This window comes from Copadichromis virginalis, linkage group LG22 (genome assembly GCF_057382275.1).
Source record: "Copadichromis virginalis isolate Kocher_CV1m ecotype Utaka linkage group LG22, C_Virginalis_male_GT1.1, whole genome shotgun sequence".
Lineage (NCBI taxonomy): Eukaryota > Metazoa > Chordata > Actinopteri > Cichliformes > Cichlidae > Copadichromis > Copadichromis virginalis.
Genome location: NC_140638.1, coordinates 8,266,531 through 8,287,203, shown reverse-complemented (window position 1 = coordinate 8,287,203; position 20,673 = coordinate 8,266,531). Strand labels below are relative to the sequence as shown.

The following is a 20,673-nucleotide window of genomic DNA, read 5'->3' as shown; positions in this document are numbered from 1 at the left end:
GCAAATACTCTGTACCTTGGATGTTGTTTTTGTTTTGTTTTGAGTAAACCTTTACTTAATGAAAACTGGGAAATTTAATACTTTTATTGAAAATAATATTTAAGCACAAAACGGACTAAACACATGAATAGTACAAAAAGAAAATATAATCATTTGCAAATACAGCCAAAACATTTTAACAAATCAGTTACAATATTTTAAAAACAAACAAACATATAAATAGAGCAATAGGCTTTTTCCGATAACCATAATTGTAAAATATGTATGTTTTTTACATATTCCCAAAATATTTAATTTTCATTTCCTTCATTATCAGATCAAATTTTACTTTCCTGATAACCTGAACACACTAATAAAATTAAAAAAGGTGAGCACATGTTTTAATATCTGAATCATAGAATAAGTTATTTTTTTATCTGTTGTCTTAAGAATTCGTTGCAAGGACAGATATAAATTTGAGATGCTTTTCTCAAACTACCTTCTTGAACAACTTTCAAGTTGCCATTTGTACAATCGATGAAAGTATGTAAACACATATTGTTTAAGTAAAAACTAGTGATTTTTTTCCTACAGATTTTCATATGACACCAGCGTAACATTAATTTTTTGTGTAATTTTAAAGTTTATTGACTAGTTAGCAACTCTTTATGGTACAGAAGTTATTTCCTTTATTATTTTCTGTTTATTTATGTGTATTACTTAAATGCTCCACTTTTCTTCAAAATGTTTTTTAACATGCCTTATTTATTTGTGTTTGGGTGTTTATTAATAAAGATTTTTACAATTTTTTTTTAAATAATATGCCATTTTAAATTTAAATGATAAATAAATAACAAAGGGAAAAGGTCGTGTAAAAAAATCAAACAAAAATATCACCTTTATAAGTTAGTCAAAAGAAATCAGACAATTATTTGGAGATTTTAAAAGTCTAATAGTAGTTTTTCATTGTGTTTTGTTTTGGGGTTTGTTTGGGGCTTTTTTCTTTTACAAATGGCAAGAAATGATCTAATTGCACCTTTTAAAATGTGAAGAAATTATGTACAAGCAATTTGACCATTTATTTATTATTTTAGGAAATTTTATAAAATCTTTTTCAGTGTTTATTATTCATTTTTTTGTTATAAAGACATTTTAAATTAATAATAAAGCTAACTAGTTGCAGACCCTATAACAGTCTTATGGAAAAAGAAAATTGTGTAACTGTAGTAACCCTTTTTTTTTTAAACCAGGTTTTCAAAAGTATTCAAAACACTGAAACAAACACTAAAAACAAAACACTAATTACTTAGTTGCAGCTCTACTTTTTGAAGGTAGCACATTCTAACAGGACAAGTTAGCCAAGAAAATACAATTAAAAAAGGTTAATGAATAATGCCAGCTCTATATGTAAGACCTATACAGAAAGCTGTATTGGGTGACCTCATTAGGACAAATTGAAATGTAGAATCACTAAGAAAAAAGTGGTGTTTTTGTAATTACCATGCATACAAATCAATGTCTGTGATGGACAAATCTAAAGGCGTCCTTTGTGATTTGGGTTATTAGCATGACAAACAATGACAAAAAAAGAATCACTGAAAGCTGAACAAATGTGACTTACTCTTATGTGAATTTCTTTGTGAGAGGACTTTAATTCCAACACAACGAATTTTATAGCTGCATGCTGAGGGTGTACTTAAAAAGCTAAAATGCCTGAAAGGTGAAATGTAACTTACAGCAATGAGAGCTACACTGTTTTCTTCTTTTTTAAATTAAACTCATAGGAATCAAAAATTGCAAACAATTGGCACGTAACATTAAAAAACAAAGCATCAAAGACAGTGCATAAAATCTTTAAGGAACCCACAAAATTTGGTCCCACACCTAAAATCTGGAGTAAAAATGTAATGGGCATAAATTAACAAATAGTGAGCTAAAGCACAGTGAAGAAGTTTACATGAACACTAACTGTGACCGTTATGTTTCACAATGCTTTGAGAAATTTGTTTCATTTACTTATTCTTCTTCTGAAGATTCTTCTGAACCGGCCGAATCCTCCTCCTCTGGTTTTTCAGCAACATGTTTTTCTCCTTTCATGAATAAGAAAACTGTGTTATTTACTTTCATTTTACTGTAGCATTAGTAATGAGTTGGTATGCAGTTTATACCTTTGCTGGCTTTCTTTAGGCTTCCTGCTGCCCCAGCGTGTCCAGCATCACACCTCTCTAGTAGGATTGTCAGGGTTTTGGTCACTTGTGGATGCTTAGCTGCCTTCAATGGCTTGTCATCTGCACTGTTACCTGATGAATCAGAAGCAATATTAATTTAAAGTCAACATGAATACATGAGAGAAGCAGCATTCATAGACAAGTGTCATTTGAAGTTGTGTGAAAAACAAACATAATTAATTCAATTTCTGATGGGATTGTGCTCACTGCTAAAACGCTGGTAGGTTGACGGGTTAACTAGAAAGCATTTCCTGTGAAAACACATCAGAATTATCCACCAATCAGAGGCACAGCAGAGAGGGAAGACATTAAAATACACCGAATGGCTAATGCTTACACTTGTGTCAGTTACCATGGCTAAGACTTTAGCACATTCCTAGGTGAGGTCTACTTGTGTAATTTATGTAGTAGACTCCAGACAGTCTCTAGACGGCTTTGAGAAAATTAATATTCAAAGTTGACAAATTGTCCTCCTTGTTTATTGATAAACTGATGCCTGTAGAGTGAAAAATGTGAGCTCAAAATCAAATATTCAGCCGATTAAGGAAGCCAATTAAACAATTGTGACAAATTGTTTAATATTTCAGAAGCTTGTAAGACATATGTTTGTTACTACACCAAACGGATCAACAAAGCCTTTTGTTGATCTACATATTTTATATATTTTTTTACATTATTTACATTTGATCTTTTACATTGTATATAATGTCTATTGATTTTATTGTTTATTTTAATATTTTAATATTTGTGCACAGCGCTTTGTGATTACCTGTCTGTGAAAAGCGCTTAATAAATAAAGTTTACTTACTTACTTACTTACAGTATGGAAGTTTGTTTCTACCGCTAAAAATATATTAAAAAAAACAATAAATTAATTTTGCATGGCAGAGTCTCTGAATGCACTGTCTCAGCTGAACTCTGGACACGCACACACATACATATACACTGATATGCACACACTCACCCCCCCCTCCCTTTCCAAACGCCTTCGAGGCTTATTCCCTTCCGATGCTGACGGTGGATCAAGGAGACCAGCGCACGCAGGCCTGGATGTACTGTCTAAATCGGCTGTCTCTCACCCTTTACCCACCCCTGTTGCTTGTCATGTGTTTCTTTGGTGTATTAAGAGGTTTTTTTTTCATGTGCTATGTGCAGAGGTGTTTTTTTCTGTTCTCAAACTGATCTCCCTGTTGGAGCTCAGTCTGAGGGGAGTTATTTTTTTCTCCTTATCTTTCCTCATGTGGTGCATTTTCCATTGTTATACCTCTCTGACCGTCTTCCCCATGTGATGTTTTGCGTCATGTATGTATGGTCGGAGGGTAAGATGGCGCCGCCATTGCGGCAGCCTTATGAAATTTCCCCTTGTGGGACTAATAAAGGTACAGTATATCAAATCAAAAGCTGAAGATTTCAACGTAATGACTCAAACTTCTAAGTTATAAATGTGACATCTCAGAGTGGTGTGGTCAGTCTTTACCTGGCTTCTTTCTTGGACTCCTAGAAGGAGTACTCTTCTTCTTCGGAGTGGGAGCCTTTGTTTTGGGTTTTTTGATAGCACGAGGTTTTTTCACAAGATTAATCAATGGTTCTTCATCTGAGCTATCATCACTGACTTCTGCTAAAACAAAGATTGAAAATGTTTTAAACTTTTCTTTGTTTTGTTCAAGTCATCAGTGCTGTGAGAGTACCTTTTCTCTTGTTTGATGCTCGCCCTCGTGTTACGGTGCTCTTCTTTGGGCTTTTCTTCACTGGCCTCCTTTTCTTGGCAACGAGGTCCACAAGGGGCACATCATCATCTGAGCTGCTGTCTGCAAAAGAAGCGCTGTTTTAAAATTTAAGAGGCTAAAAACGAAACTACCTATAGTTAAAACCTGCTTAAAATCAATCCTTGCGCTCAGCCTACTGAAGACTTTGCCTACCTCTATGTTTCGATGACTTCCTCTTTATCGCCGCCAGTGGCTCATCATCTGAGCTGTCAGTGGACGTCTCAGTATATTTAACTAAACGAAACAGCAACAAGTTATTTGAACTCAATAAAGGTCTTGTGGGATTTTTTCATTTTAGTTGAGCTCAAACTTTCAAACCAACCCTTTTTCTTTGCAGCATTTCTTTTGGATTTGGTAACCGGGTTTGCTTTTTCAGCAGCTGCTCTTCTCTCGTGCCGTGACCGAGGTTTCTCGGCAACTTGACTCAAAGGCTCATCATCGGAGCTGTCGTCCTTGCCCAGTGACTCTGTGTGAGAAAAGGAATCCCAAAGTAAGTATCTGATATAGCAGATGTCTGACGATACCCCAGTCCACTGGAGAGAAAGTCATCTCACCTTTCTTCTTTCTACCAGCAGCTTTTTTGGTTGGAACTGAGGGAGGTTTTTTCACAGCTTTCAAGGAAATTTTGGCAATTTTTATCAAAGGCTCATTGTCAGAGTCTTCGTCTGTATTTAAACACAGAAAGCAAAAATGTGAAGCCATTCACTCTATACACAAGTCAGAAGAACAATGAAAAAAGCATGGGGTCACCTGTGTTCTTGTTATTTGTGCTGTTAGATTTGGGTGGTGTGTTTTCCTTTTTCTCTTGTTTCTTAGGTGGTGCAAGGCTTGTCTTCATCTTTACTAGCGGCTCATCATCCGAGGAGCCATCTGAACCTGTGAGAGAAGATATAAACATGCAAAATTTAATCAAATAATTGGTTGGAGAAATATTTAGTGTAAACACTTTTACTGATAAAACAGCTGGTATTATCATCACCTTTGTCCTTTTTTGATTTATTGTTGGAGTTGGAGGATAAGCTGCGGGTATTGTCGCATGACTCCTTCTCATCACTCTGTTGCCTCATCAGCAGCTTTGATAGAGGCACTAAGTCCTCATCACTGCTGGAGCTCCCATCTGATTAGTCAGACACACAGTCGGATAAATAACTGTAAATATCAGTATTTTTGATACAGCAAATGTAATAATGTAGTTAATGTTACTTTAGAAAAAAGGATAAGCTACTTAATATGAAATCTTTTCAAAAATCAAATCATATTTGTGATTTAATAAAAAAAACAGCATTCATATGATGATTTCTTATTGCATTCACCTTCATTTGACAGACTGATTATTATTACGATTAATTCCTTTATTTGAACAGGTCATCTCAGGTCATCTCAGATCAACCTAATACACTGTAAACACTGCAATAATAGTTACCCTTTTTTGCACACGCTCTACAGTAAAATAGCAAATTACAAAATTCACAGATTCACAGAGTTAAATGTGAATCATATATATTCCACCTCTGTAAAATTCTTTGTCAATATTCTTGATATTTATAATCACCTCTGTAAAATCCGTGATGTGTATGTGATGTGATGGGCGCAATTTGTATATATTAGCGCTACTTCATAAGTTCGTAAACTCTGTAACATATTGTATTATTTAAATAGTTTAGTCTGTTACTGTCTTGGAGCAACTGTAACCCACATAATTTCCTTGGGGATTAATAAAGTATACTGATTCCAAAGACATTCTCTCCTAGACTTCTCCATACTTCCATAGGTATGTCATGTCTTCATCTCTCCCCACCCTTCATTCTCTTCATAGATGCCCTCAGTTACTCCTTACTACTCACCCCGGCCTATTTTCTCCATCCGTAGTGTCGAGTTGCATACAAAACTCACTTTGAGCTTTCCCATGCCATCTTTTTCTGATGCCTAGCATCTCTAGTATTCTGTCCTTTCTTTCCCTTTGAATACATTCCTGATAATAACCTATGAATATACAGCCACTCAATGATGTATCTGGTCCACACTGAGCTAATCTTAGCTAGACTTATCATTGATCAAATATTGGGGATTTAATTATGTATTACTATAAAGGAACATATTTTCTTATATGAATTTAAAATCTCCAAAGTCAAAAGCAAAACGTACACGTGAATGTGGTCTAGTTACACGTGCAATAACTATAGTATGAGGAGAAGAGTGTAGTGTTTAGCTAAGTTTCCATTATCCATCACAGTTTTATCATTAATACCAGAAGTACGTCTTGTGTGCAAAAGTGATGTTTTGCAAAAATCTCTGATCAAACCATACACACCGTTAAAAACATAATTACTGAATTAAATCAGGTTAAACTTTTCCATAATTAACGCTTTTAAATCAAGCTATCAGCAGTGGCGTGGGTGCATTACCGCGAAGTTATAAGCTAAGTTAGCAGTTAGCTGCGCAGTTCAATAACATGTTTGCCTCTTCAGGTAAAATTAAGAACAGCATCAGGCTACCTGCAGAGTCGTGTGCCACGTTAGCGTGCAGGTCAGCGGTGCTACAGTCCATTATGTTGGTCAGTGTAAGCAAATATTGCTCTTCATCCGCAGTAAAAACGCGCCAACTTGATTTTACTGTTACTCGATTTTCGCTGTGGGTTGAAGGTGGCGGTTTGTTTCAGCTGCCTCTAGGATGTATTTATGAGCCGATATTAACAGAACCGACCCGCAATCTAAAGCTACAGTTTAACAAGCAGATTTTGCAATAACGGGTGTAATACGGTCCCAGTTCATGTTTGATTTGTTTACTTCCGCTTTAGTTTTGGGAGGGAATGCACTTGGGCTCGCATTGATGACGCTTATTAACGTCATTGGTCTACTGGCTCCACGGTTTCCTCGCAACAAAACCTAGCAACTAATCTAAACCAGAGTCAGACATGGCGCAGAAGGAATTCTGGATTTGAAATGAAAAGAAAACATCTGTGAGAGAAATTCAGTCTTCATTCCGTCATTTTTTATTTTTTACTATTAATAAAATATTATTTATTTATTTAATATTACTTACTTTTTTGGGACATAGTCGACTAACCTTTTAAGGAGCAGTAAGACTACTCGATGTTTGCTCAAAATAAACGTAGTTATTTTTTATTAATGTAAAATTAATATGAAGAATAATTCATAATTGTTCAGATTATTTAGTGGTTCAATAAACAAAACAGTCCTCTGAAAATGGACAAATATAGGGACTGAAAAAAGTGAAACAAGCAGCCAATGCCCAAAGAAAAAAATTTTAAAGCCTGGAGAACTACTCAACACCTTTAAAAGTTTGGAAGAAAGTCTGTCTCCTTGGAAGCAAAATATAAAGCAATGAGGAACCCAAAACATTTGTGTAGTTTCTGTACGATTCTGATCTTAGTATGACTTAAGCAGGAAAAAAAATTATCCACGAGTAAACGTGATTACTGTGGCAGTTGGTAGCTCAGTTTATTACACACATACAAGATAAATACTAGAGCACTATAATGACAAACAGGACATGACCACATGCTGTAAATGTGCTGATCTAGACAATGATATGAACCTAATGACAAATCAGTCAATATTAATCAAAAAAAGGTGAGAAGAGTCTGTGCTGCTCAACAATCCTCAGGAAATTAACTGTTCAAGAATAAATACAAGAGCAGTGTGGAGTTTTAATACTTTGGTTAGTTGCGGTTTTTCTTCACAAAAACTGCCTTTAAAACTGTCAGTTCTTATAATTTTACTCTATGACTCATTAGGTTTAGTTTGATGGGTGAAAAGTGTCCTGAACGCATCCCTGAGAAAATATGGGGACAACCAGGTGATCAACCTTAGCTCAAAGGGTCATTCAATTTTTCACAGGTGATTTTTTTCATTTTGCTGCTGTTGATTTAAATAAAGAGCTACTGTAGAGGTACTTGTATTACATATATATATCCTTTCATCCATTCAACTTCACCATTTATAGCAACACGTGACTCACAAATAGAACGAGTCAAATCACTACAGTTGTAGAAAACATTGGTAATTCTCAAAGAAGACATGTTACATATATATCCTATAATCACTTAAAACCTGATGATTGGAGGTTAAATTATATTCGGTTAAGTTTATGATCAGATCACTCAGATTTTCCAATGTTTCATGCATTGCTAAAAACAAATATCATTAAAACAAAATACCATCCTCCTTTCCAGCACAGCAGAGTTAGGCAGAGCTACTTAGGGGCTATGGAGACTTCCTCATAATTTTGTTTTTCTTTTTTTGCATCTTGTCACCAACATGTTACCTGTTGGATTTTGATATAAATAAAAAGCACTTGTTAGATATGTCGAACCAGGCCCTGGCTAACCCCACTACTGAAAAATCATTCACGACACTTTGCTGATCAGATACATTACAGTACAGCAAAACAGTGTTTCAAGTGGAGCAAGTGAGACAACACAGTCCAACTTTATTAATGGTCTGTTGTTCGGTGCAACCCGTGAGTCCGTGCTGGTGTTTATGAGTGCTCTGGGAGTGACAGGTTACATAGCGGCCATCTTGCTGGCCTCTCTGACGCCACTGAGGTAGGCTCCCGTCACAGTCTGAGGAAAGTGTCTGTTGGTTGCCTGATATAAGGGACAAAATGCATTAAAAGCACATTTCACAGACACATAGAGCTAGTTTAAAAATACCCATATACACTCATGTCCACTTTGTTAGCTACATCTTCTTAATACTGTGTTGGACCTCCTTTTGGTCTTCAGAGAGGTTAGATAGGCTATAGAATATAAATAATAATCAGGAGGTCCAGGAAACACCCGTACCTTCTTATACCAGCAGCTTGTACCTGTGATACAAAGCAGAATGGATCCATGCTTTCATGTTATCGATCGCAAATTCTGACCCTTCCATCCAAGTGTCACAGCAGAAATAGAGACTTATCAGACCAGACAACACAATTCCAACTTTTTGTTGTCTAGTTTTGGTGAGCCTATGAGAATTGTAGCTTCAGTTTCCTGTTCCTGTGTGGTCTTCTGCTGCTGTAGCCCATCTGCTTCAAGGTTTTGCATGTTTTGCATTCAAAGATGCTCTTCTGCTTAGCTTCAGTACAATTGGGTGGTTATTTGAGTTACTGTTACCTTAGTATCAGCTCAAAGCAGTCTGGCCATTTTCCTCTGACCTCAATAAGACATTTTTGCTCAGAGAATTGCATTCTCCATAAACCACATACATGGTTGTGTGGGAAAATATCAGTAGCTATGAAAATACTCAGACCATCCTGTGACACCAACAACCATGCTACAGTCAAATTCTCTCAAATCTTCTTCTTTCCCATTCTGATCCTCAGCTCGAGCTTCAGCAGGTCATCTTGCCCATCTCTACTTTCCAAAACGCACTGAGCTGCTTCCATGTGTTTTGCCGATTAGATATTTGCATTAATAAGCATTTGAAAAGGTGTACCTAACACAGTGGCCTTAAGTGTATAGGGACCATTTCCACAGCAGGAGACATTTTAATTTGTCAGAGCAGGAAAACAACAGGAGAGAAGGATGCGAGGCCTGACTGCTGCTCCAGAATCATTCTTATTGAGCAGAGCAGCTTACTGGAAGACTTTGATAAAATTTGATAGACCTGTTACAGGGGAAAGACATCAAAGCACTGACCAAATGAATTTAGATTCTCTAAGTGACAAAACATAAGCAAATTCATCCTTATCCACTTAGGTCTGTTTTAGTGTTAAACAGCTCTAGAACATCAGAAAAGTTATCTTTGAATAGAAATCTTTGTTGGACATCATCTACAGAAGACTCGAATATCATTTAATTTTCGCCCCCTCAACCTGCTGGATTGAAAAAAAGATGCCAGAGATAGTGTGATTAAATGTAGAATGTCTGTGGCTCACATAACTTTTGCACTCTTGCCTTTGTAGAAGAGATTTAGGGAAACAAGCAGTAACTTGTTTCCCTAAATCTCGTTTCCCTAAATCTGAACGTTGACAGAAGTCAACGTTCAGTCAGACTCTAAAACGAATATTTAAAATGATTCCTGTAAAAATAACTGAAACATGAGGCGGCTCACTATTACAGGCCTTGTGCGACTCAATTTCTACAACAAAGATTAAGAATGCAAAGTTAGTGTGATACATACAGCCACAGCAGGATCGTGTTAATGCAAAACACATTTATGTAAAATAGAAATGAAATAAATGCCTCAGTAGCACTTCATAAAACCTGACGTTTCTGGACTCATTTGGTAAAAATTAGAAAAATATTACCTCGCCAGCAAAGAACACCTTTCCCTGCACGTCTTCAGCGAGAACGTCGTAGGCCTCTCCGCTGCCCCCTGTCTTCACAAAGCTGTAGGACATCTGGGACCAGATGTCTTTGCTCCAATGAGTGATGAAGAAATTCATTGGCTCAGGAACCTCCTAAATACATGCATATATAAATTTGAACTTAAATGAGAGCATTGGGAACTAAAAAAATAAATACAATAAAAAAATGAAAAAACAGGAATCCAGGGGAAAATAATACACCTCTGATTAGGAGATATACAAAATTTCAAGTCAGCATTGTCCAAAATATATTTTAATGGCTGTAGGTAGAGCCATTAAAATATATATTTTTAATTCCTGTATCTTAAAAAAAATAAAAAGAATAAATATCAAAAGGTAAGTTGTTCAGTTGTTTTGTGTAAATATCTGACACAATGAGTCTATGAATATTGATTGATGGATGTTTGGAGTCCTTAAATATTTTAATCTCTGACAGAGGATCTTACTTCAATGTGATATTTCCCCAGGTATAACACATTGAATCCAAATTAACTTTCTTGGAAGGTTTCTGGTAATATCATATAACAAATTTCAGACTGAGTTCTCTCTCATTTCAAAAATATGATTTTTGGTTGTTGGTTTTTTTTTTGTTGTTTTTTTAAATACTCCTATTATTTCTTTATTATTCTCAAACTTCTAAGTATAACTCCTGAAAGATTTTAGGAGAAGTAGGAGGATTACCTGCTCTTTGAAAAGTTCCCGCAGTACCCTCATGCACCCATCGACCACCTCTTTGTCCTCCATGTCCCGCACAGAAGAAACAGCGTCACCACTGATAATAGACATCAGCACAGCCTGCTTCCTCTACACAAACACACATTTAAACCATTAGATTCTGTATTAATCTCCTCCATCTTTTTCTACAACATTTGCCAATTTAAATATAAATACAATTTTGCAGCCTAACACCAGCGGCTCTAACTTTGGGCCACGTGGATAAACTTCTTATTCGTTTGGCTGTTTCTCTGATTTGTCGATCATCTGCCACCATCTTACCCCATTTCTAGCATCCTCTTCTATTGCGCCTACGCTTTGCATGTCCTCCTTCACTGCATACACGAACCATTTCTTTACTCTTCATCCTTTCCTCCTGCCTGTCATCTCCATCTTCACCATCTTTGTCCAATACATTCACTCTCCTTCATCTGCACATGTCCAAACCACCTTAGCTTTGCCTCTCTAACCTTGTCTCCAAACCGCTCAACACAAGAACAAAAACACACCTGTGGATCCAGGTCATAGAAGACACTGAACATGCCTCTCTTTTCAAGACCTGGTGGGATGTGACCGAAGTAGTCTGCTCCTTGGATTTTTTTGTCCCAGAATCTGTACGGGAACTGAAGCGAAATCTGCACACAGAACGAAGAGTAAATATGAGCAAGTACCGGGAAGCAACTTCATCATCCTTTTTATTCTACTGCAGCACAGGTTAGTTGAACTTTAATGACCTTTTCTATTATACCCGCCCCCAGACTGTGGATCGCCTTCAATTTCCTTTCAGGAAGTGGAGGGTTGAATTGAATCAGGTTCCTCTGAAGCAAAGTCAAAGGAACTGTAACAAGGACCTGAAAGATGACATTAGGCTGTTAGAGTAACTAAAAGATTAACTGAGATCATAAGATTCTGTATTTAGATAACAGAAACTGTACAGTATCACAGCAAAGATGTTTTTACCTTCTGTGCTGTCCACTGCGACCCATCAGAGGAGGTAACTTTGACAACGTCACCTGAGTAATCAATGGCCTGAACCTACAATTTTTAAAAAGTAAACTTTTATCTAATAAGCATAAGACTTCAAGAATGTAATACAGGTGGATTCAAGGTAAACTATAGAGTTTAAAAAACTGGAATACAGACCGGACACTTTGTGTGGATGTCGAGGCCCTCGGCCAGTTTGTAGAGTAAAACAGAGTAGCCCTTGGTAAGTAAAGTGTGGTCTCCTGAGAATTGGGCAAAAAATTCATTGTGGTCCCAGGATCTTGCCGATACCTACAGAAACAGCCAGAAAAAAATTCACTTTCAGTCCCAGTGCTATAATCTAATACAATTTACATAAATCCTCACAAATAAAAAACACAATATGTTTGACTACATTCACCTTAAAATGTCTTTCTTAAGGGATCAGAAACACTGAAAGACTTTCCACTAAAAATAAAAAACAAACCTCACACCTCAAACAGACTAATTCGTATTAGTCATCTCAGAGCGTGAATAATTTCCGATGCGGGAAGTTACAGTTTTCATCATAATAAACCCCCAGCCTGACCTTTCTGTTAAACTCATAAAAAATTACAACAAAATAAATCTGAAAAGCTCTTTTTAAGTTTAGTTTCCAGACCTGGTCTAATGTGCTTCCACAGGCAAACTCCAGGTTGCTGAGGTGAAACTGAAGCACCTTCTCCTCCAGCTCACTGAATTGCATCCCAGACTCCTGGAGAAAGTTCTTCTTAACTTCTTGGACTTTTTCTGTAACGAGAAAATGCCACAGACACAAATATTTCCTGTTTCTGTACAGGAGCTTTGCTGAGGAGCACTCCTCCAGAATATGAAAGATCATCTGAAACATGAAGCCAATGTGAAAGTTAACCATGCATTGTATTGGCCAGCAGGGGGCGACTCATTTAGTTTAAAAAAGGACTTGCACAGAAGAAGTCTTAGGAAATATGATCCTACAAGTCAGTTGATCTGTGATCTTAGCAAACACTTCTCTGATGATTTTCTGATCTTATTTGCTAGTTTCTAGGCTTATTTAACACAATATTCATTTAATAAATTATGGTTCCTATTAAAATCAAACTGACAAAAAAAGCAGGGTGTGTTTTAGGGTGAGCAGCTGGACCTCACTCACAAGTGTCATAGTGGTTATGGCCATCTTTTATAAACAGTCTATGATTTTAGAACTACTTCTTAATAAAACAGCCATGACATCAGTATTTTATACACAGAGTTCAAAGTCCTGACTGCAGCGTAATTATTGGCTGATAAGTGCAAACACTAAGAAATATTTTCTAAGATTATGACCCAAACGTGATGAGGCAAGAGTAGCTTTGTGAGACTTTTCTTCTCTCATTGGGAATTCTCATCAAAAAGAATTAAGCAAAAGGAGCTTCAGTGAAACACATGATGACAGCACCTCCCAGTGCTGTGTCCTGGTTCTGCGACTTGTCCTTCCTCCATTCTGACACCACATCCAGGATGGCATTAAAGTGGAAGTCCATGCGCTTGTCAATGGCAGGGTCAGTGACCTGCCCTCCCTCCTGAAAGAGGTCACATCGCTCTCCGAGCTTGTGCATCTTGATGCCCAACTACAGGAGAGAAGTCACAAAAAGGTACCTAATAGTAGTGTTTTTTTATTTATCAAATTTAATATGCATTTAAAAAAAATAAAAACAATGCATGTCTATGTACTGTGAGCATGGACAAGTCTGTAAAAAGGACTTCCAGGTAAACTTAAATATATACAACAAAACAAACAAAACTATGATCAGCATATCTCAACCCTAGGTTCACCATGGCAGGTAAAGAAGACTGAACACAGGTGGCACAGTCTCAAAATATTAACTTCTAAGAGTATGAACTTGGAGAGTCCCAAAGTGTCCTGTAACCTGTCCTTTCAATAATGCAACACTGAAGCTGCATTTCTGTATTCATTACAAAAAGGAATAGGGGTTTAAAAATATTGTGGCATTAAAACTAAAACTTTTGCAAAGCTCTGACTTAAGATTTATCAAAAATAGGTGAATTTCAGCACATTCATTCTTACCTGTTCACACATCAGGGCAATGGGGTTGTTTACACAGCCATTAACGATTTGAGCTCCTCGACCCGCAGTGACACCCAGAGAGGCATCATCCCACACCCGACCACCTATTCTGTCTCTCGCCTCGAGCACCACCACCTGTAAGCCCAAACAAACGAAGAGTATGTAAAACTCATCAGGGTGAAATACGCTCACAGAACAATTCATTAGGTACACCTGTTCAACTGCTTATTGATGCAAATATCTACTCAGCCAATCACATGGTAAAACCCAATGCAATTAAGCATGTAGACATGATCAAGACGACCTGCTGAAGTTTAAACCAAGGATCAGAATGGATAAGAAAGGTGATTTAAGGGACTTTGAACGTGGCATGGCTGTTGGTGTCTGATGGGCTAGTCTGTGTTTTTCAGTCTACTGGGATTTTCCCCACACAACCACCGGGCCCGAAAAAGAAAATATGCAGTGAGCAGGATTTCTCTGAGCAGAGGACATTTTCTTGGCACACTACGCCAAGTGTGCATAATACCCTCAGTTAGTAAGAACTGAGCATTTGTAAACAGTAAAACACCCCATATCTCATTCCCCATACGTTGTGAATACAAACAATGGTAGTAAACATAGTTTTAGATAGCTCTATATAACTTGTTTATCACTTTGACGTTCAGATCTATTGACTGACATTGAAGGAGAGGTCAAAGGTCAGATGTGACATGATATTTTAAATCTTTATATGGTACTTTCTATGTTGACAATACGCACCACGCTTACAAAAACCATCATTTGTAAGTTACAAGGCTTTGGTGAAAGTAGGTTGAATTTTAATGGATTGCTAACATAACTCCACTCTACGCCCTTATAAAGAATTCATTAAAAACTTTTAGAGCTATCATGTTTACAGAGTGAATGATGTGCACAGAAATACTACCAAAAACACAACCTTCTTGGCCGACAGCAGAGAAATGAAATGTTTTCATGGTCCTCATACAAACAGGAAACTTCCTATGCAAAATTAACTATTTGATCACAATCAGGGGAGATGGAACGAGACTCCAGGCGAGATGAGGATCTTTACCTGAGTGCCAAAGTTTTGCAGCTGGCGTGCAGCAGCCAGTCCTGAAGCCCCGGCACCAATGATGATAACATTTTTCTGCATAAAATCATAAAATGTACAAGGTGCTAAAAAACATAAGAAAATAAGTAGTAGCAAAAACAATAAAAACTTCACATGACATTACAGATGTGTAATAATCTTGTGTAGATGAGGACGCTCACAGAGCAGTATGTTTCTGGGAGCAGAGGCTGTTTTGCTGCCAGCACACCGGTGTTGATGAGACCCTTCCTGGTCATGAAATGGAGCACTCGGTCCAACTCCTGCACGCAGCGCACACGCACCAACCCACGAACAATGATGTGCTGGGCACATTTCTCTGAAGTCAGCACCTCCTTCAAAAACAGGAAGGAAAACAGGAAGAAAATCTAATTGTTTTATTTGTTTGTTGTTCTTTTGGAGATTTCTGTTCCTTTTTTGTAGGAAAAGGTGAAAAGAACGCATGCGCATTATATATTGCCTAGTTTAAACATATTAAACTGGTTGAGTTTTATTATTTGTACAAAGACAAATCCCATGACACCTCTGAATTTAAAATATTTTTCTACACTAAAATAAAATTTAATTAAAAAAAACATTGGTGATTCTGAGTGATCTTTTTCACCCTTATTTGAGATTTTAAATGACCCCAGTGGTCACTTTTGGCTTTGTTGTACCTTACAGTTCTTGTGCCAGGAGGCCAGGATAAGGTTACGCAGAGCCAGATACATGGTGGGATCGCGGGAAAACTCTGGAAACTCATAAAGCTCATCTAGCTCCATCATATCAGGCCGCACACACAGAGCCTTTCCGCACTCATTTGGCTGGTAGAAGGGCTGGAAGTATGGACACAAGCCTGGAACTGAGGGACATAATAATGATCAGGATCTCCAATGGGGACACAAAACAGTAATTATGTGTAAAAAAAAAAAATAGCATGGTGAATAGTAGGTGCTTAAATATGGCATTTCTTCTGAACTCAGACTTACTTTGAGGCTGAGCAGCTCTGCAGTGATCCGCCCTCAGCTCGCCCAGAGACATGTTGCTAGAAGAACCTGATGGACTCATCCCCACACAGTCGGGGTAGTACGCAGTGAGGAAAGGGCTGGCTGGGCTGTCTTTAAACAGTGGCGGCAAAATGAGCATTGAATGCCACCAGCTGTCCGTCACCTCTGCCACTCTCTTCAGGAATAAAACAGCTCAGCATTAAACAAATGCAGTAACTTGTAAAGTTTACACACTGTCCTCAAACAGATTCTAGCAAACACAACTAGCTTACCAAGTCCTCTGGTTGGGAGCACTGGTCGGGTTCCTCGCTCTGTAGGCAAATGAGCAAGATTTTTATCAGAAAAATAGATTTTTGTCTTGATGGGGATCGATGATTATATCTTTCCCTCTTTACCTTAATGTTGTTGAACTTCATCCCACAGCGGTATGCTGCTGCTAAGGAGGCAGTGAGCTGGATCTCCTTGGTCAGCTGGCGCCACTTCCTGCAGTCGGGTTTGGTGCATTGAACCTGAAAGAAATGAACATGAGAGTATTTATGACACGTAGATACATGTGTGAACAGTTAATACATGTATCTAGAACCAGATACATGTATTAACTGTTCACACATGTAGCTACGTGTCATATGTGTGAACAGTTAATACATGTATCTAGAACCAGAAAAGCTTCTTATACATACCCAGTATGGCAGCTGCTGATCTGCCATGAAAGCTTTAAGACTGGGCTCACTTTTCCCATTACTAGTCCACACTTTCTTCCACGAAGCAAAGGTCTCAAAGCCGTCTTTGTGACTGAAGTGAAGGAGCAAAAAAAAAAAAAAAAAGTTATTCTAATTATTTTGACAAGTAACTCACAGCTTCACAGTTTGGTAGTGCAGAAACAATGTAAATAGGTCTGAGGAACATGTGACAAGATTATTTCAAAAGTAATGTCACTGAACCCACGGCTGTTTCAGGTTTGCGTGTATACAGCGATACATGCTTATAATTTAATGACTCAAAGCAAGTGGCAAAAATCAAACAGCACTGATATGGGGAAAGAAAAAAAAAACTCAGATTAAATGTTATACACTGGTTTCCTCCCTTCTAGAAAGAACATTGAAGGGAAAAAAAGATAGAATAATATCAATCCATCCAATTATCCTTTCAGCAGCAGTTTCATTGACGTCTAGATTTCCCTCAACTAGGCCACCTCTTCTAGTTCTTCTGAGGGGACACAAAGGAATTCCCAAACCAGCCATAGGGCATACTTTTTCCAGCATGTCCTAAATTTTTCCTGGGATCTCCTCCCAGTCTGATAAGCGTGAAACAGATCCTAGATGTGCCAATCAGATGCTGAACCACATCATATGGCTCCTTTCAATGTGGAGGGGTTCCTGCTCTAGTCTTGACTTGCTCCTGAATGATTAAACTGCTCACCCTGTCTCTAAGGGAGAGCCCAGATACTCTTCAGAAGACACTCATTTCCTTTGCTTGTATCCATATCGGTTTCTTCTCTTTGCTTGCATTAATTAGAGAGAGTAGGAATGTAGATCCACTGGTACATTAAGATGTTTATTTTTTTCACTCAGCACTGCAGCCAATCAGTACAACATCTGTAACACATTACATGATGCATTAATCTGACTGTCAGTGGATTGATGTGAAATTCTGAGCTTTTTAAACCACGTGTCAGTCAGAACAGTTGTTTGTTGAGGGTTCTGCAGTTTCTTTTCTTTTACACCTTTTAAATATGCTTCTTTTTGCAGGGAGCAGTTTGCTGTTATAAATGTTGTCTGTATGTAACTGTAATTGTGTGCCTTCCTGGTATGTTAACATTTATTTTTAAATAGATTGCTGCAAACGAGAGAGGGAAGCGTGCCACTAAATTTCTGAGATGATGGAAACCATAAAATATCCATCTTCTCAACTTAATGTAGCAGAAATCACTGTAAACAACTTAGAGGTGTTTTAAGCAGTGCTACAGAAACACTGTTGATATCTTTAGCCTGCATTTGTCTCACCTTCTGTAGTAGTGATCAAAACACTCATTGCAAAAATGCTCCCCACATGACAGATGATACCACCGTGACGTGTACCCATTTTTAGCACATCTGAAAAGAGACAAGAAGTGCTGTTTGAGAACTGTAAAAAGTGATATAAGTAACTATCTGATTTACCTGACATCTGATGTTACCTTTCAGATGCGCTTGCAAAACAAACAGGGTACATGGCAGAACACCCGGCCTTCTCACATTTTCTGTACTTCTTCTCAGACTGGTCATCTTCTTCCTCTGTGTCTGTGGCTTTTCTTTTGCTCTGTAATCCAAAGAGAAAAATGAAATATCATGAGACTCACATTCATTCCTATGTCCAATTCACAATCACAATTTAACGTAACATACACTCCAAGACAACCACATGCAGGCCAACATACAAACACTACATGGAAAAGCCGTAGCCTAGCTTCAACCCTAGGATCTTGTTGCTTTGACTGGACAGTTCTAACTAGCCTTGGTTTTTAAAGTAATTTCTTTGAGACAGACTTCAGGAACACATAATATATATAGAAATACATATTCTGACTATGGGCATAAATTGAATTTGAACAATGTGGTGCACATATTATATAGGGGGCTTAGGAATCTCCCTGTAAATTATGGGATTTGGTTAAAGTTAGCAGGAGAAGACTAGAAATAATGAAGGATTTCAAGTACCTTGGTCCTGTCATACTGTATCAAATGAAAGCTCAAAACCTAAGGTTTTGGCAAGGATAACACAGCTGTCATAGCAAGCGTTACGGGAATCTAGAGACAAAAACATCTCTCCGATCCAAAGTCTACCTGCTGTGCTCCGTTGTCTTTTGAGTATCAGTAGTGTCTTCTTACGGCAAAACCATAAGAAGAATCGTAGCATAAATTGAGATGCTACAGGAAGATCTCATGCCCAAAACCTGTGACAGGTATAAAAGGTCTGCATAATTGCTTTGCAACTTGAGATGGTATAGAGAGTGTCTCTGGTTTTTCAGGCCTTGTGAAAATCATACTGCAAGGAGCAGTTAAGTGAATGCAGAGACAAAACAGACAGATTAAGATTATGGGTGGATAAGATCTGTGAACAGGTAGGCATGAACCCGACAGAGACCCAGAGAGTGGTGGCCCAACAACCTCAATAGAGGTCAAGGGGCAAATCCTCATAACTTCATGAGGTGTGTTGGTGGTATGTTGACTAAGACTTCTACGTCTACATCACTGCCAGTCAACTGGCTTTAAAAAGTGCTTTGTTGATGAATTGCTTAAACACTGCCCCCTGAAAAGTAACCTTCTAGTATTGATTGATTGATTGGTAATTTATTTCAACATGTGAACAATATACAAGTACATTTAGAAAAGAAATGAGAGAAAAAAAATATACTATACAAATTACATACAAAAAAACATTCTGATTAATTTACATGTTGAAAGGGAGTGGGAAGAAGTATACACTTATTTAATCCCACCCCTGTCCCATAAATTATCAGTGAATATTTAGTCAGCTTCCTTACTGATATAATTTGTAATAAAAATAGTGAACAGATTTCTGATATACTATATACTATAATATCACATCATGAATTTTTTGTTTGTTTGTTTTTAAATAGAGACATTCACTTAATTTAAATATTTTCCTTTTCTTTATAGATCGAGAAGATCATATTTTTATAACTCTTTTTGAACAGTTTTATGTTTGGACATTGCTTTAATTCCATATTCAGTTTGTTCCATAGTTTCACTCCTTGAACAGAGTGAAACTATAATAATAAAAGCAACATTTACCTAAAACTGCACACCTGGAAACATTAAAAACCAAACTGAAACCTTTGTGTGACCCTACTTTGCATGAATGCGAACTGAAACTTAACCGAGATATAGTCATTATATTAACTCATTGTGTACCTTACCTGACCAGGTGGAGGGTTGTTGGTGCGCTTCACCCGGACGTTGACCTGCCTTCCTGAGGAGCGCAGTGTCTGTCCGTCCCCTGGTGACTCCCCGGAGCTCCTCTTCTTGGCTCTCCGTGCACCAGAAGCATTACCGGGATAGTCTTAACACCAATGACAACAATATAATAGTGACTGTGTAGTGCAGCTCGGGCCTCTATTAACGTCGACAAAATATTTATGACATAGAACACGTATGCAAAAACATAGAATTCACTCAGGTTATAAATAGCTGAAAAAAGCGACCGAAACACGAGGCCAATTGGTATGTAAACATAGCAAAGACGCGCACATTAGCCAGCTCTTTAAATCTGCCCAACAACGTCAGCTGTCACTTTAGCACCTAGCAAGCAGCAGCGGCGCCTCTTTAGCACTGACCTGCGTCCGACAGCATGGCTGCCCGCGGGCTTTCTTTCAAGCCCTCGACGTCCAAGTGAAATTCTGAGACGCCTTTTTGCTTTTAATCGTTGTTTTGTCTCTATTTTATTGTTGTGGGGACGAAAATCAATGCGCTGTCGTTTCCAGAATACCACTTCCGGTTTTGAAGAGGAAATGGGCGTGTCGCTC

General features: G+C 37.8%; 2 protein-coding genes across 3 annotated transcripts; both read right to left on the bottom strand.

Annotated features, from left to right (window-relative positions):
• Positions 1-59: 59 nt before the first annotated feature.
• Positions 60-6,830, bottom strand: LOC146682648 (uncharacterized). Its single transcript, XM_085446450.1, has 10 exons — positions 6,469-6,830; positions 4,953-5,090; positions 4,724-4,849; positions 4,528-4,638; positions 4,296-4,439; positions 4,127-4,207; positions 3,896-4,015; positions 3,685-3,825; positions 2,148-2,279; positions 60-2,069 (listed from the first exon to the last, which is right to left on the bottom strand). The coding sequence occupies exons 1-10, from the start codon at positions 6,518-6,520 to the stop codon at positions 1,996-1,998; spliced, it is 1,119 nt and encodes a 372-aa protein (XP_085302576.1). The 5' UTR covers positions 6,521-6,830; the 3' UTR covers positions 60-1,995.
• Positions 6,831-7,409: 579 nt separating this feature from the next.
• Positions 7,410-20,655, bottom strand: kdm1b (lysine demethylase 1B). Of its 2 annotated transcripts, XM_085445192.1 has the most exons (21): positions 20,485-20,655; positions 20,068-20,210; positions 18,325-18,446; positions 18,152-18,241; positions 16,829-16,940; positions 16,544-16,657; positions 16,421-16,459; positions 16,131-16,323; positions 15,819-16,003; positions 15,327-15,497; positions 15,127-15,201; positions 14,055-14,189; positions 13,425-13,596; positions 12,630-12,757; positions 12,149-12,280; positions 11,966-12,040; positions 11,740-11,856; positions 11,515-11,640; positions 10,973-11,095; positions 10,232-10,384; positions 7,410-8,582 (listed from the first exon to the last, which is right to left on the bottom strand). In XM_085445192.1, exons 1-21 carry the CDS (start codon positions 20,498-20,500, stop codon positions 8,499-8,501), a joined length of 2,505 nt encoding a protein of 834 aa, XP_085301318.1. In that variant the 5' UTR covers positions 20,501-20,655; the 3' UTR covers positions 7,410-8,498. The 2 variants fall into 2 exon arrangements, with proteins under 2 accessions (XP_085301318.1, XP_085301319.1); XM_085445193.1 differs by lacking the exons at positions 7,410-8,582; positions 10,232-10,384 and having other exon boundaries at positions 11,083-11,436.
• Positions 20,656-20,673: the final 18 nt, after the last annotated feature.